Source organism: Branchiostoma belcheri, unplaced genomic scaffold, assembly GCF_001625305.1.
Source record: "Branchiostoma belcheri isolate BF01 breed outbred unplaced genomic scaffold, Haploidv18h27 scaffold13, whole genome shotgun sequence".
Classification (NCBI taxonomy): domain Eukaryota; kingdom Metazoa; phylum Chordata; class Leptocardii; order Amphioxiformes; family Branchiostomatidae; genus Branchiostoma; species Branchiostoma belcheri.
The window spans coordinates 557,996-573,039 of NW_017802713.1; the positions used below are offsets into that span (position 1 = coordinate 557,996).

General features: G+C 39.4%; 1 protein-coding gene across 1 annotated transcript; it reads right to left on the minus strand.

The window, feature by feature from the left end:
* Positions 1 to 9,601: 9,601 nt before the first annotated feature.
* Positions 9,602 to 11,703, minus strand: LOC109463661 (zinc finger protein 862-like). The gene has a single exon (XM_019760514.1). It carries the CDS (start codon positions 11,624 to 11,626, stop codon positions 9,602 to 9,604), a length of 2,025 nt encoding a protein of 674 aa, XP_019616073.1. The 5' UTR covers positions 11,627 to 11,703.
* Between the last annotated feature and the right edge of the window lie 3,341 nt (positions 11,704 to 15,044).

Sequence of the window (15,044 nt, forward strand, 5' to 3'; positions counted from 1 at the left end):
GCTCAAACTGTGTACTGCAATTAAAAAATCCACAATGTGCGTTGGCCTCCTATGCTAAAATTTAGAAATATTTGGCTATACTGTGGAGCTAAAGAAGTATTCTGGTTCTTGTTTTCACCATAATACTGTAGAGGGCTAATTTATTTAGCTAAGATACAGTATCTAGCTTGTAGATCTAGACGTCGAATGTTTAATGCACACTCACTCTTTGTTGTAATCTTTAGCCAACTAAAGACCATGTTGTTACCAAAAACAAGGTGTGTCCAAGGGCATTTAAACATATACATCAGGCAATACTTAAAACACACTGTTCCAATACATTCTTTTTCAGCCTGCTTCATTTTACATTCAGACAGCATTTTCATCACAAAAGAATGAAGTTGCCAGTATGTCTGACAGAACATTAAGCCACAAACGTGAAGATTAGTGTACATGTATGTACAATATATATAGACTATGCAGTGCACGAAATGCTTTTCTTTGTTACTTGTACCATTGCAAGTTGTCACAAATTTCACCTGCAATTTGAAGATGATTGTTCTTGCACTAATTCAAGACAGGCTTTAGAACACTGTTGATCATGATTTTCTTGTATTTTGCCATGCCTGACATTTTTTATGCTGAAAAATTTCAAGCTGTCTATAAACCTTTCCCCCTCAAGAAAATCTTGATGCAAAGTGCACAGGTGAATATTTTGAGCCCTACCCATGTTTGTAACATAATACTTTGCTGTATCTTAGAATGTATTTTGTTGTATAAACGTACTCTCTATACCCTGCCCTAATGATTGATCTATGTGACAGAAGAACAGCACTTTATCAAGAGTATAAATCAACAAAGGTTTATTGACACAGTAGAAAGGTTCAGGTTGGCTGTCGTGTGGTGGAGTCAAGTTTACAGGATGTGGACTTTAATCCCAGCTCTGCATAGTTTCAGTCTGACGTACTGTTTAAACTAGATGTGGTACATGTGGTTACTATGAACATACATGTTGTAAAGCATAGTACAATGTACATGTGTCCAGGGACAGAACAAATACAATTTTTGGGGAGTTGTATGGAATGAAATTAAGATTTGTATTAATTGTTTTGCTTGGACTTGGAGGTGACTAAATGTTTCTATGTTTAGAATTATTTGACTAAATGTTTCTATGTTTAGAATTATTTTGTAAATTTTGCCATGTGATGAGTCAATGATTGAGTCAATTTGAGATATTGCTTTTTAAGCATAAAACTAAAAGGCTAAGACTGGAGGGTGTTTTTGATGTGGGAAACTCCAGATCTGAATTCGAAGGTTGAACTAGTAGGGAAGTTGTTGCTTTTCTGTAATAATGGGCATGGGGTTGTGTTTCAGGTTTGCAAGGTATTACCAGAAGTAAAACGGTACCTAAATATTTTTACAACGTAACTTCTGTTTCCTGTTTTTTGCTGCACTGTGCGTTATTTGCACAGGTATGTCTCTATTCAGTACATGTGTTGGTAAGTCCACATCTCAAGTGACCAATGATGAAAATAGCACGACTCAAGGTATTTTACCTTTAAACACATTTTCCGGTTGCTTTTCAATACAGCTTTTAGTGCATTACAAAACAACCTCTTATGAAACACTTCAGGTTCAAATATTTCCTTCCTTAGGTATTCTGATTTGGAAATTGGAATACATGTTTCTTTCCTCAGGTATTCTGTCTCTTGTACTTTTTAGAGACTTCATCATCATGTTGAGCAGAAAATACCTTTACGGCTTTGGTTCTAAAATCCCCTAACTGTGTATAGAATATGGGAAGTTTTGTAGCTGAAGGTTAGAATTACATTTGTATAGCTAAAGGTTAAAATGTGTAAACATGTATCAAGTGAACCCAAACAAACACGAAATGAGACAGTAGCACAGGAATGGCGTAGGTGTGTGTCTGTGCGAGGGTCTAAATTAGTGTTTGTTTACACTATGTTTTGTGAGGTCGTACATTGTGACCTGATGACGTACATGTGTAGATCCAGACAAAGCAAAACACGTTAATTGGTGCACCTGAACACAAAATGAAGGGTCATCATGCAACCCTCCCAGTACTAACAGTAAAACCTTCAAGACTTTGCATTTACAATTGTGAAGTATTTGTGAAATATTACATCATGACAATTCAGCTCGACAATTGATGTACTGTATTTTGATACTTGAAAATTTTGTTACTGTTTCTGGGTAAGGAGTTATGTTATTCAATATTTCATGACAAGGCCTTTGTATTCATATCAACATATAAAGTATTTGTGAAATATTACATCATGACAATTCAGCTTGACAATTGATGTACTGTACTTCAAATCATGTACAACATGTACATTTGTATTTTGCTAAATATCATATATGTTATGATAAATTCTGATGTACAATTTGTGGCATGATGTACAATTCATGGTCATCTTATACCTTAAAAAGAAGCATGTTTACCATTCCGGAATGGAAGATATATTTTAATGAATTTCCAGTTCCAAATCCTTCAGGCAAAATGTCAGACCAGACACAGAAGGACAAAGTGAAAGATTTGGTCTGGAATTCAGACTGACAGAATGCTGGTCTCAGACAGACCAGGATGGCCGCTACCATCTGTCTATCCTGTCTCCAAGGAACTGCTTTCATGTATAACATCTGGGCCATTTATATCAATTTGCAAGAAAATCATGGCCATAACGATTTTTGAGTAATCTTGCTGCAGTTTGCTGTCGTATGATAGGGGGCGACTATAGTCTCTTCACAAGACAGAGATAGTACACATGTCAGAAATCTAGGTGTTTATGGGGCATCTTTCAGTTTACCCGATATAGATTTATCATCAAGTAATGATTTTGGCAAACAGTGCAGTTTTAACATCAACTTTTGAGCCAGCTATACAAGCTTAATTGTAACTCAGAGATTGCTTTTGCATGTTGAAACAAAAATAAGATTATACAAATTAGTTGGATCCTGTTCTGACAAACCAAAATTACAAAGCAATATGTTTAGATTAATTCTAATTAGATGATTTATGGCCATTTCTAAAGATCTGCTTGCATGATATGATATCCAGATGCCATTAATATTAATAATGCAGTATAATTCCAAACTTATGTTGGCCAAAGGAATTATATAACACAACGTGGGACAAATAAAAGCGATATAAATATTAATGACGACAGTAACAATAATGGACAATTGATGTCTGCACAATTTCATTCTGATCTTTCAAGACTGGAAATCAAGGATGACAGGGCGGCTAAATATCGTTTGACGTTCCTCGAGGGAAAGGTTCCAGACAACGTCACACGCGCTGTATTTACCCTGGCGCCTGGCGCCTGATGCGTGATTCGACTCCAAACTTCGCTAACGAATTGCGTTATAATTGGATTTCCCGTCCCGAAGACTGGGTAGGGTCGGCCGACGCTTTATGATGTCATCTTTTATGTGCTGATGTCTTTCTGTCACAAGGACAGTTCCAGTCCCATAGATACCCAGTCCACCATGGAGAACTGTGGTACTGTCGTATCCTTCATTCAGTCCTTCTGTCCACAGCGGCCCTTGTCCAATAGTCCCTCTAGAAAGTGTGTCATTCTTGGAGGAAGGGTAAGACTTTTTCACTCATTCTACAGAATTTTCTCATGTTGATCATGTACTTACACAGGATATATGCTCAAATGTAACGTAAAGTATGATGTCTAAAACAGTGGCATTGTGATTTTTGCCTTCGACTGAAGGCTATGCCTTCGGAGAAGGTTATGAAATCGGGTTTGCACTGTTTGGCAGATTAGGCACGATAACTCTTGAAGGCAAGGTCCGAGGTTCACGATTTTTGGCAGGCAGGTTGATTTAGGGGTGGCCATTGTCCAGGCAAAAAATGGGATTCGTGGGGGGTTCCTAAGTCACTGTAGTTGACCTTGGTTTTTGGTGTTTTTTCCTTGTCATCAAGATATCTCGAGAATCCTTAAATGGATGTTCATTATTTTTAGTGGGCACGTTACCGTTGAAAATGCCGAGGTCAAGTTCAAAGATGGGCCCCTTGGGGGTTTCTATGTCACTGCAGTTGACCTTTGTTTTTTGTGTTTTTTCTTGTCATCAAGATAACTCGAGAATCTTTAAATGGATGTTCATGTTTTTTAGTTGGCAAGTTACCATTGACAATACCAAGGTCAAGTTCGGATATGGGCTTCGTGGGGGGTCCCCACGTCATTGAATTAGAAAGTACTGCAGCGAAACTTCTGGTTTTTAAATCTCGTGATATGAACGTGCTAGGGTCATGATTTTTAGATGGTAGGTAGCTCTTGTGCTCAGAAAGAAGTGCCGTAAGTTTGGGCCCCGTAGCAGCTTGTTTGGGAAATACAGAGGCATTTGTTTGAAAATGTTTGAAGTAGGATAGCTCAAGAACCGGTTGACGGATTGTTGTTATTTTTGGTATCTCGGTAGCTTAAGTGATGCTTGACCTAATTTGCAGAATATTTTGCTAATGACGATTCAGTTACATAATTAAAGACAGAAGTCTATATATTTGCTGGGTTCTGTGATTAAACAATTAAAATGGTGGCATATGTAATCAAGAGGAAAAATTTTCATTATGTAAATTGTGAGTAATTAATAGAGAAATCTATATGTCATGCGTAGTCTGTGTGTTGATATAATAGAACAATTTGTATTCCCTTTATAAGTATAGGCAAAGGTTTTGTCCTTGTATATAGGACAGTGTAGTCAGGGTTAAGTAGGTTATGGTAACAAAATGACAGCAAGGGTTTAGAGTTGTTTGTTGAAATAATAGTAATCCTGAAGTGTTCTTTTAAGAAGCGAAGCTACCCTGGAAAAAGCAAGGTAGTAATGTATATTACAAATAGGTATAATGAAAAGTGTTTGAAAGAACATAACAAGTGCCTGTTAAACTTTTTGTAATTAGTGGACCATGAGACAGCATTCGAAGTGCACGGTTTTTACTATATGGTAAGTTTAACATGACTAGTTATGCGTTTAGTTTTAAAAGTTGTACGATAGTTGAGCCACTTTAAAGAAGTATTTGTCGTCTGGTTTGTTTTTAGCACAAAACTAGATAGAAAGGTCTCTGTTCATTCTATGTAGTAGGTATAGATAGTGTGAACTAGATTCAGGTAAAAACAACACTGGCAGCGTGTAGAGTTTGTTGAAACAACAGCACCCGTGAAGTGTCCTTATAACAAGAGTCTTAATATATTTGTTCAGGCAACAGGCCTGACAAGTTAGTACTGTATATCAAAATAGATGCTAGTTATGACACTTTCTTGGGCGCTTTTAAAAATCATATCCAGTTGGTTATAAGTAACTGTTATTTTGCATATCTTATTACTTGGATGTTTAACCATTACCACCACATTCTGTGTGATTTCTATATGCTTGTCAGTGAATTCACCAATGATTACATTAGTTGCTTTAGAATAAGAAGGTTTTTGGCCCCTGACTCACTAAAACATTACCTCTTTGTTTCACAAACCACCAGCCTTTTAGCCTGACTCTTTCATCAGATCGCTTAAAGAAACTATGGGTTGTTTTTAAGGGCAAAGGGCAGATCCACGTGACACATCTGGTACACTGACTGTCTATCACATGGGCACCGTTCAATATAACATCGGGGGTGGGTGGGGTGGTAATGCACACATGTCTGTGAATAATATAACATCCATATCATGGTACTATATTGTGCAAGGCATTCATTAAGATGACACATAAAATACGGGGCAAGTATTCGGTTTCCAATTACACAAAAGCAAGTTGAAGTGGTGGAAAAGTTACATAGTCAGCAAGTAAAACAGGCCCTCAGCACTACATTAATTTCCATATGAGAACAGACTGAGGGCTTAATTGTCAACTTCATATGTAACTTCGTGAAGAATTTATCAATTCTTTCAATTATGTCCTGCAGGCCCAATTGTAACCTCAGTCCTGAAGTTCCAGTCCTTACCCTTGAACCCCCTTAAGTCCGGGTCTGCCTAAATACCTCAACCGACCTCAACCGACCGCGTAATGGGTTAATATGCAGTATACATGGGCCAACAACCCTTTCCAACGCTCTGGATACATTGTCTATGCTTGTATGAATGAAAGTTGAAAGCATGAAGGAAGAGATCGACATGCAACTATTGAAATAAATGATCTGTCTAGCCACCCCCCACCCCCGAATGGGGTCAATGGAGGTCAAGCCGGTAGGCGTACGTGCTTAGCAGCTTGGATGTCAGACCGGAAAACACTCTGTATATAGCTATTATGAGTTGGTTATGATAGTATTTGTGCTTTATAAACCATCATTTTTGCGTTCTGTTGCCTGTATAAAGCAAAATGTGTCCAGAGATTCCCCATGCAGGCCCAACGATGAATAACTTTTAAAAACTGGTAAATACGTCAGAGTTACAGTTTTTTTTCCATTCATACAAGCATAGACAATGTATCCAGAGCGTTGGAAAAGGTTGTTAGCCCATGTATACTGCATATTAACCCATTACGCGGTCGGTGGAGGCCGTTTGAGGTAACGGTTGAGGTATTTAGGCATACCGTTAAGTCCTGCAGTCCCGGTCCTATTTATGTTTCAGTCCTGCAGTCCCGGGTGCTATTTATCACTGTACTAACTTATAAATATCATCAATAACAACAATAAACATCTACACAAAAATACTACCTTATACAAACAAAAACACCCACCTAAACAATATCACACAGTCGAAGGCATGAGCCCTACGAACTCTAGTTAACCCTGAAAACTGTTTTCTTTTACTAGATCTATATTATCATTTATTGATTCAGTGATTACTTTCTGACCTTGTTAGGTCAATTCCCTTTGCTGTGATCAAATCAGAAGATCTGTTTTTTGTAGGGCATCAATCCTTTCATTGTCTGACTATACGGGATATTTTACGAGCAGTAGACTTTGTGACACTTGATTAGGATGATTCAGACATAAAGCCAACCAGTTGCGTTTTGGAATTTCCAGATGTATATCTATATATGCGCTAGTGTACAACATACAGACTGCCTAAATATCACATTTGCCCTATTGTTAGAGCCCCTTGTGTTCTCTTGTCCATTTTTAGATTGATACTGGCAGATGTGAGGACCTAATCTGATTGTGACTTGAACCTGTATGCAGATGCAAAATGACAGTTGATAAAAGATGACAAATGACAACAGACAGAGTGACATACTTGTGCATTGATTGTGAAATTATGAAAAAATTCTCATGAATGTTGGTTGTTGACATGTTAGTTTGTCAGTGTGTCTGAAGAATTTCTCTTCAGAATTTGAGTAATTAACAATTATGTTAGGCCACACAAATTCAATTTGTTGGTTCTCAGCTTCGCTTCTTCACGTTTTTCTGATTTGCAAAAAAAAAGATTCTGATTCTGAATCAAATATGCTCATCTTTTGCCCCTAACAGTTGAAGAAAGTCCTTTTTTTCCTAGCTGTTACAGTGTTTCCATCTATCAATGCAACTGGTTTGATTAAAAGTTCAAAATTCATTCTTTAAATATTAACCCAGCCTTTTGTGTTGACTTCATGGCTCCTATCGTAGCATTTGGGACTATAATAGGATGCCTAGACCTGTTTTTATTTCATTTTTTTTCGCCCTGTCGCATCATATATTTTTGAAAAAATCCGAGAACCAACAAATTACATTAGTGTGGCCTGAGTATGAGATGGTATTACCAGTAAACTATCCTCAAAAAAGGATTATCATTATTTATTCAGGTGACCAGGTGATTTGATATGACATCATCCTTATATTTGTAGATGACGTCCTCTTGTTGAATCAGATGAATCCCTGGAGAGTTATATCTATCAAATTATGAAGGATTCAAGGCCACATACCTATGTTTAATTCATTGTATAAAACAGATTGACGTACTTCATACTTATACATTAGGTTGGTGTGGTCTCTTTTGGCCTAGGAAAAAATGTTGTGTTTCCTGTTTCGGTCCTGAAAAAATTAGGGTCGATAGGGATTATAATTTTTTTCTTTTTTCTTAAGACTTCAGTGATATCTATATAGGGGTCCAACTTATACAGTACAGTTCAACACAGTAAAACATGTATGAGGACACTTTTATTTTCAATGTCAATGTTAGAAAACCAATTGAACAATGTTTTATCACTTGGGTGTCAGATCATAGTGCTAGAAAAGGTTGATGAGCTCAAAAAATTATGTCCCTTGATTGATTAATGGGGTCCACCCCCAAAAAAGTCTAGGGTCGGCAGGTTTTTCTAGGGAAACAGGGAACAGAACTTTTTTTCCCTAGGCCTTTGCCTTATACATGTACAAAGTCATGTCCACATGCAGTTTGACTTCCTGTAATGCCAGTAAAATCTGTTAGAGGGCGCTAGTAAATTCTTTGTATGCGTAGCACACAGTACAGCAGGCAGATGTACTCATGTGCTGAGAGAAACATGACAGGACAGGAGATGACCTGAGCCTGACTGTCAGGAAAAGATAAACAATGTTGTCACCGGAAACTGTTACTGACGTACATGTGAATTAGATGATCGTGTGATGTCCAGTTGTATTGTTGAGATTTCAAACTTGCATAGATCAGTAGAGAAGTGTTCTATAAAAGTACAAAGCTATTGACATAATAAGCAAACACTTGAACTGAAAGAGACAAAAGTGTCATGTAGAATAGAAACTGAAAATGAAAGATACAAAAGTGTCCTATAGCAGATAGAACCTGAAACTGAAAGGTCTAAAATAATCCTTTCATAGATAGAAACTTAGATTGAAAGGTCCAAAATACATAAAATGTAGTAGAAACCTACACTGAAAGGAATAAAAGTGTCCCATGAAGATTAGAAACTGAAACTGAAAGATGCAAAAGTGTCCTGTAAAGAATATAAACTGAAACTGAAAGGTATAAAAATCCTTTCAAGATTAGAAAATTAAACTGAAAGTTCTAAAAAGTGTTGTTTGAATTGATGCCAACCATCAGTATTACAGTCTAGATTTGTATAATCTTAAATCTAGTAGGTCTTCAAGCTAAGAATGTTATCTTTCTGAAGCAAAAACTTTGTATTGTTGCTTTCTAACTTCACCCATTAGGGGGCCTACATGGGGGGGTCCCGACAACGCTCTACGCTAAATTTGGGAGCTGGCTACGTATTACGCTGAATGCAGGAAATTTCTCGATTACGCTTTACGATAAATTCCAAGTGGCTACAATGCATTACATAGAATTAAAATAGCAAATACACTCTACGCAAAATGCGCCAGTTACGCTCAACATTGCATATTGAATTAGAGGCGTCCGTCTACGCTCTTCGTAGACTTAAAACGGCCAATTACGTTCTACGGAAAAGGGCATACGGGCCCCCATTATTGTACATGTGTGGTCCTGCATAGTTCAAGTCCATGTGCTTACATCAGGTAAGTGCTGTACTGTACGAGTGTACCACATGTCCATTATACAGGGATCGAAATTCATTTTTTGGATTAGGTGCACTGGTGCACCTAACCAAAAAAATTAGGTGCACCAAAAAATTTTTGGGTGCACCACATATTTCCAGTAGTACATTAATAAGTAAAATATTACTAATATCAAATTAACAACATCACTGCTCCTCTTTAGCTATCTAACCAACCTTACTGCTCCTCTTCAGACTCAGAGCTTGAAACATCTCTGTTTTGGCATCTTCTAGGCCCATAGGGGGTGGTGTTAGGTCTCCTTCTGCCACCCTCCCACCACAAGGTGACTGCCGGGAGGGGGTCAAACGTGTCCAAGGACTGAGGACTTAACGAGATCGTCATGAGACTTGTCAAGCTGTTGGATTCCAGTCGGGCACGCCAGTCAGTTTTGATTCTGTTCATGAGAGAAAATGATCTCTCGCACTGCGCCGTATGAATAGGAATGACAAGGGAAAGCCTCAGCAGAGTGAAGATGTTCCTGTAATCACTGTCTGCCTCCTCTCTTCTCATGAAGCGCATCCAAAACTCACTGAAACTGGGAGCTCTTCTTGCTTGTGACAGCTGGTTCCTGCAAACCTCTTTTAACTCGCTCCACTCCCTTAAGCAGCTCTCAAGGTCAACGCCTTTCAGTTCAACTGGATGTTGAAAGTGCTGATAGATGGTCCTAATGTCATCGTCTCCAAAGTCATCATCTGGGTCATCATCATCATCCTGTGGCCAAGTTGAAAACTGGAAAACCCTTCTGGCTGCACTGAACACCCTGTGACTCAGCAAGACGTCAAACCTACGACCAAGATGATGTGATGTTGCATTGATAATCTGTTGACAGTCCTTCATCACTTCTTCCCTCTGTGAAGCAAGACCTCCAGGTCGTCCACGTTGTGGTCTGCCTGCCTGCAGTGGGATTCCCTTCCACAGCACAACCCCGTCTCTTTCTTCCATGCCTTCAGAGAAGATCCTGGACAATTTCTCTGGTCGGGACAGTTTGTTCAATGTTTTGACAACATTTTCAACTCTTCTATACACTGTTTCCAGCGTACTGCTGTTGTCCTGGAAAACTTTTGACAGGGATGACATGAGCTGTAGGTATTGTGACAGGAACAAAAGGAACAATACAAACTTGATAGACTTCACACCTTGTAGAATCCCATTCGCTTTTTCCCTGCTGTCCTTGCTGCCAACTTCTCCATGTTCCACAAGGTGGCCAAGATGTTGAACAAGAGCTGGGAAGTCTCTCATGACAGCCTTGAGAGCACGCTCTTGGTGGGGCAGCCATCTCGTACCACTTGCTCTAACTGGTTTTAGCACCAGTATGTCTAGGGCTTCACCAGCATTTCGAAGGCCTTGCCAATTGAGAGCTGAGTTGTGATAGAACTTGTATATTGTAGTGAATAAATCTTGCACTGCAGCAAAGTATGGCACTTCTTTCAATACATCTTTCACAACTAATTCTAGTCTGTGCGCACAGCAGTGGAGCACAATCAAGTGGGGACATTCTTCCTGCAATCTCACACCAACACCGCTGAGATGGCCAACATTGACTGCGGCCCCGTCAAAGCAGGCAAAAGCTAGCTTGTTTTTCCACTCCTCCCCCATCTCCAGATCTTCCTTGAGGGCTGATTTGACAGCGTCAGTTATGTTCACAGCATCCCCTCTTTCCAGAGACTTCAGGGCAACAAAAGCAGTGGTTGGCTCGATGTTGTCCTTGAGGTACCTGATTTGGATAACCTCCTCTTCGATATTACCCGCATCACTGCTTCCATCTGCTAGGACAGCGACGAAGTCCGATTCCTGCAGACTGGAGCGTAACTCCTTCTTCATTCCAAGGGAGATGTAGTCCACAAATATACGCGCTTCCTTGTCATTCCAGTAAGCGGTTCCAACATCCAGCCCATTACATTTTTGCAATCTTAGTAGCTCCGGGAAGTCTGTGTACGGTCTGCCTTGCTTGGCCACATAGAATGCAGTTCGGAAGAGATTTATCATCTGCTGTAACTTCTTTTCTTCCATCTTCTGCACCACCTTTTCCATGGGTCTTTCTTGAATTGGCACCCTTTCCATGTCAAAACGGTTCATAGCACTGACGTGACCTGGTGATTTTTCATGAGACTCTATCACTTTTAATCTCATGGAAGTTGTCCCTGTAATGAAGGCATTCTTTTTGCCACTCTTGTTATATTTTCTGCAAGCCTCACACCACATAAGCTTTCTGTTTTTTTGTTTCAGCCAAGTGCGTCTTTGTTTGGTTGTCTTGTCCACGAACCATGAATCTTGGAACAGGTATATCTTTTCTTCTTCTTCTTCTTTCTCTTCTTTCCTTTATCCTAAAGAAATAAACAATTGTTTGGCCTTATAAACAAAAAACGCCTTGCCCTGTTCACTGCTTTAGGTCAGCTTTAATATCACATTTGTTAAAATTTCAGTGAAAAAGCCAATAGTAAGGTGACAGTCAAACAAATAACAAAATTGACTGCAATTCTTTTTTCCAAAGAGACACAAAAATTACCAAAAGAAGACACTTCAGACTGTACAGTACTTTTAATTGTACTACAATCAACAATCTTCTGTTTAAACTTGGTCACAAATGATAAACTGGTAGAGAAGTTGGTTGAAATAGAAACAAATGACAAACACGATAGTATCAATGATTTTGTTTAATTTCTTAACAACATGTTCCTTTGCTTGTTTTTTTAAAGTAAGGGTAAAGTTTAGGTAAAATTATGAATTCAAATGACTTGCTTTGGGCAAAATACGAAATTTCTACACAGCAACCTTTAATTTCTGGGTAAGACTTCACAGTATACTTAAAAAATTAAGGGTTCCACACGTAAAGAATGCTAAAAATGATCGTAGCAAGAGTGGAAATTGCATCGCTATGGAAATAACACAGTAATGATCTTACCGAAAAAAGGCAAATTTGGATTCCGAGATCGAAAAAAATATTTAAAAAAAATCTAGAAATAAAAAAAACTACACACAAACCCCCGGTCGTTTTGCACTTGACTCCTCAGTTGAATCAGACTCTGACTCGGAATCCGACTCTGATGACCCGGAACTGGACACGGAAGGAGCACGGGAGGCCGTGGACGGCCCGGGAGTGTTGTCTGCTGCCGAGAGCACATGGCCGCCCCCTCCCCCTCTGTCTCGGCGCTCCCACGGCACGGTCGGTCCACTTCTCCCTCGTCCGGGCGTGTTTCCCGTTGGTTTCCAGCTTCATCGGTTCCTTCGGGGTTTTGAAGAGCTTGGGCTGATGATGTTGTTGCCACATCTCTTTCGTCGCCGTCACGATCGGACCTCTGCTGAAGGAACCGTAGAAGCGAAGTCTGCCTCGACATATTTGTTTTGCTTTGTCATCCACGAATTTCATGGCCGAATTTTGTCGACACCCGGGTATTGACGATGTGACCTCGAAGATTATCGAAGGCAAGCGAAAACTGCACGAAAACAACATTTTGTCACATGACATGCCCCCGAGGTAACTCCCAAAAAGCGTCGGAAAGTTCCGGAAGCGAGTTCGTGATGTTTTGGTCACATGACTATCAAGAAACCGGGGAACGAGAAGGAAGAGATCTCGTGTCCAGTGTTGTAGTCGGGATCCGGAAGTTGGTGGGTAACGCGATGTCGGCACTGCGCCGACACATTTTCGGGCTTTAAAAACTGACGTAAATCTAATTCTATCTCAAGAATTTCAAACAAGCAGTGCATCAAAGGTTTTTTATTATTTTATTCCATCACAGCAATGTTGGAATTACAGTGTTTTGTACCTTTACCGTACTTAATACTACAAAAATATTTAGGTGCACCGGTGCACCCACAGTCAAAAATTGGGTGCACCGATCCAATTTTGGGTGCACTAAGGTGCACATGCACCCATTATTTCGATCCCTGTTATACCAACCAGGCGAGCGTAACCGGCGAAAACAAATCTTCTGCCCACCTGAACCAAACTTTTCTCCCACCCCTACACACAAGGTTAAATGTCTGTCTGAAAATACTGTACTGTACAAATTCAGTAACTTGTTTTGTGTGGGTGTGCTTTTTTGGTCTCAAAATAAACGTCAAGCCGCAAGGTGGTACAAAAATAGTATACAAGGAGACGTTGTGGCAAACTATGATTGAAAGGAAAACAGTCTGTCCTTTGTGTTTGAATGGTTGTTCTTAATTAATGTGAACTTTTCCAACTGCTGGAAACAGTAGCTGAGTAGGTAGGTATACTGTTATTCCCAGGTTTTGATAGCCTGCATGGGGGGGGGGGTCCTGACAACGCTGTACGCTACATATTGAGAGTCGACTACATATTATGCTGAATTCAGGAATTCGGTTTTATGTTAAATTCCTGTAGCTACAATGCATTACACAGAATCATATGTCGAATTACGCTCCGCACAAAATGCTGGAATTAGAGCGGCCCGTCTACACTCTACGTAGAAATAAAATGGCTGATTACGCTCTACGGAAAAGGGCATACGGCCCCCTTTCATGATATGAGTACAGAGATGTCTTCATTTGTGTAGAGCACCCCCCCCCCATGGTTGTGTTGTAACAGCTGACATCATTAGTGATAGGTATCTCCTGTGGAAGAGTCCATTGTGAAATATGGGGTGGAAGAGTAAAGATTGATAATTTTAAAGCTGGTAAAGATTCCCCCACAGACACCCTGGGTATAGTCCAGCAGGGCTGGTGGTTTGATATTGGTGATTCCTGGGGTTTTGATTAATAAGCGTAAATTGAGATATGAAATCATTTAGCACAGATGGTTGCCAGGCCATGCTTACTGGTTATATTTTGCAGCTGGGCTAAAAAAAATTAAAAATTAAAATTCATACAGGCCCAACTGGAGACTATTATTACACAAACCTGGGTTGACTTGTGATTAACTTTTAGTCAAATAATACAGTGATGTGTACATGTAACTTTTTTTGTATAATCTTGTGATGTAAAACTTCAATCATGCATATCAATATCAGATTTGTCTAATATGATTGGGCAGGCACCGTCTCAAAATTCATTGTCAATAAAATATTCATTACCTTGGAATATGATACACTGTAATATGCAAACTTTTGAATAAAGACTAAACTTAGTCCAAAACACATGCAGCAGAGAAATGTGCCATGCATAGCAAAATTGGATTTCAAGTTTGCAATAAGCAAAGGTATTTCTAGGTTTTAGGCATGGATTGTGAAATGTAGTACAGTACAATCTGTTGAAATGTGTAGGCAGAAAGAATAGCACATTCATATATATCACTAAACATAACACTCATTTGCTGATGCCTATCTTCACTCTAATGCCTTTGCAGTATTGATCACTTCCTCATGAATTCTTTAAGTCTGAGCTCATCGAGAGGCCAGCTTTTCTTTCCAAATCAAATTTGGTGAGGTCAGCACTTTCACAAGGCTGTGATACTATCTTGAGGAACCACAGAGTTTCTCTCTGCCTTCAGTCTTATCAAACTTTGCACATACATCTAGACAAAATAAAACGTTTAAACTCTGCAGAGTCTGAAACATCAAAGCCTTACATTAGTGTCCCACCTGCCTGGTTCCTGTCCTGTGGTCCTGGGGATGACCAATCCGGAAGAAGTTTAAACACACTGTGACTAAGCAATACTTTCTGG

Bases quoted from the DNA above. Each gene is read 5' to 3' on its own strand.
- LOC109463661 (XM_019760514.1), bottom strand. From the start codon at position 11,626: ATGTGGTGTGAGGCTTGCAGAAAATATAACAAGAGTGGCAAAAAGAAT.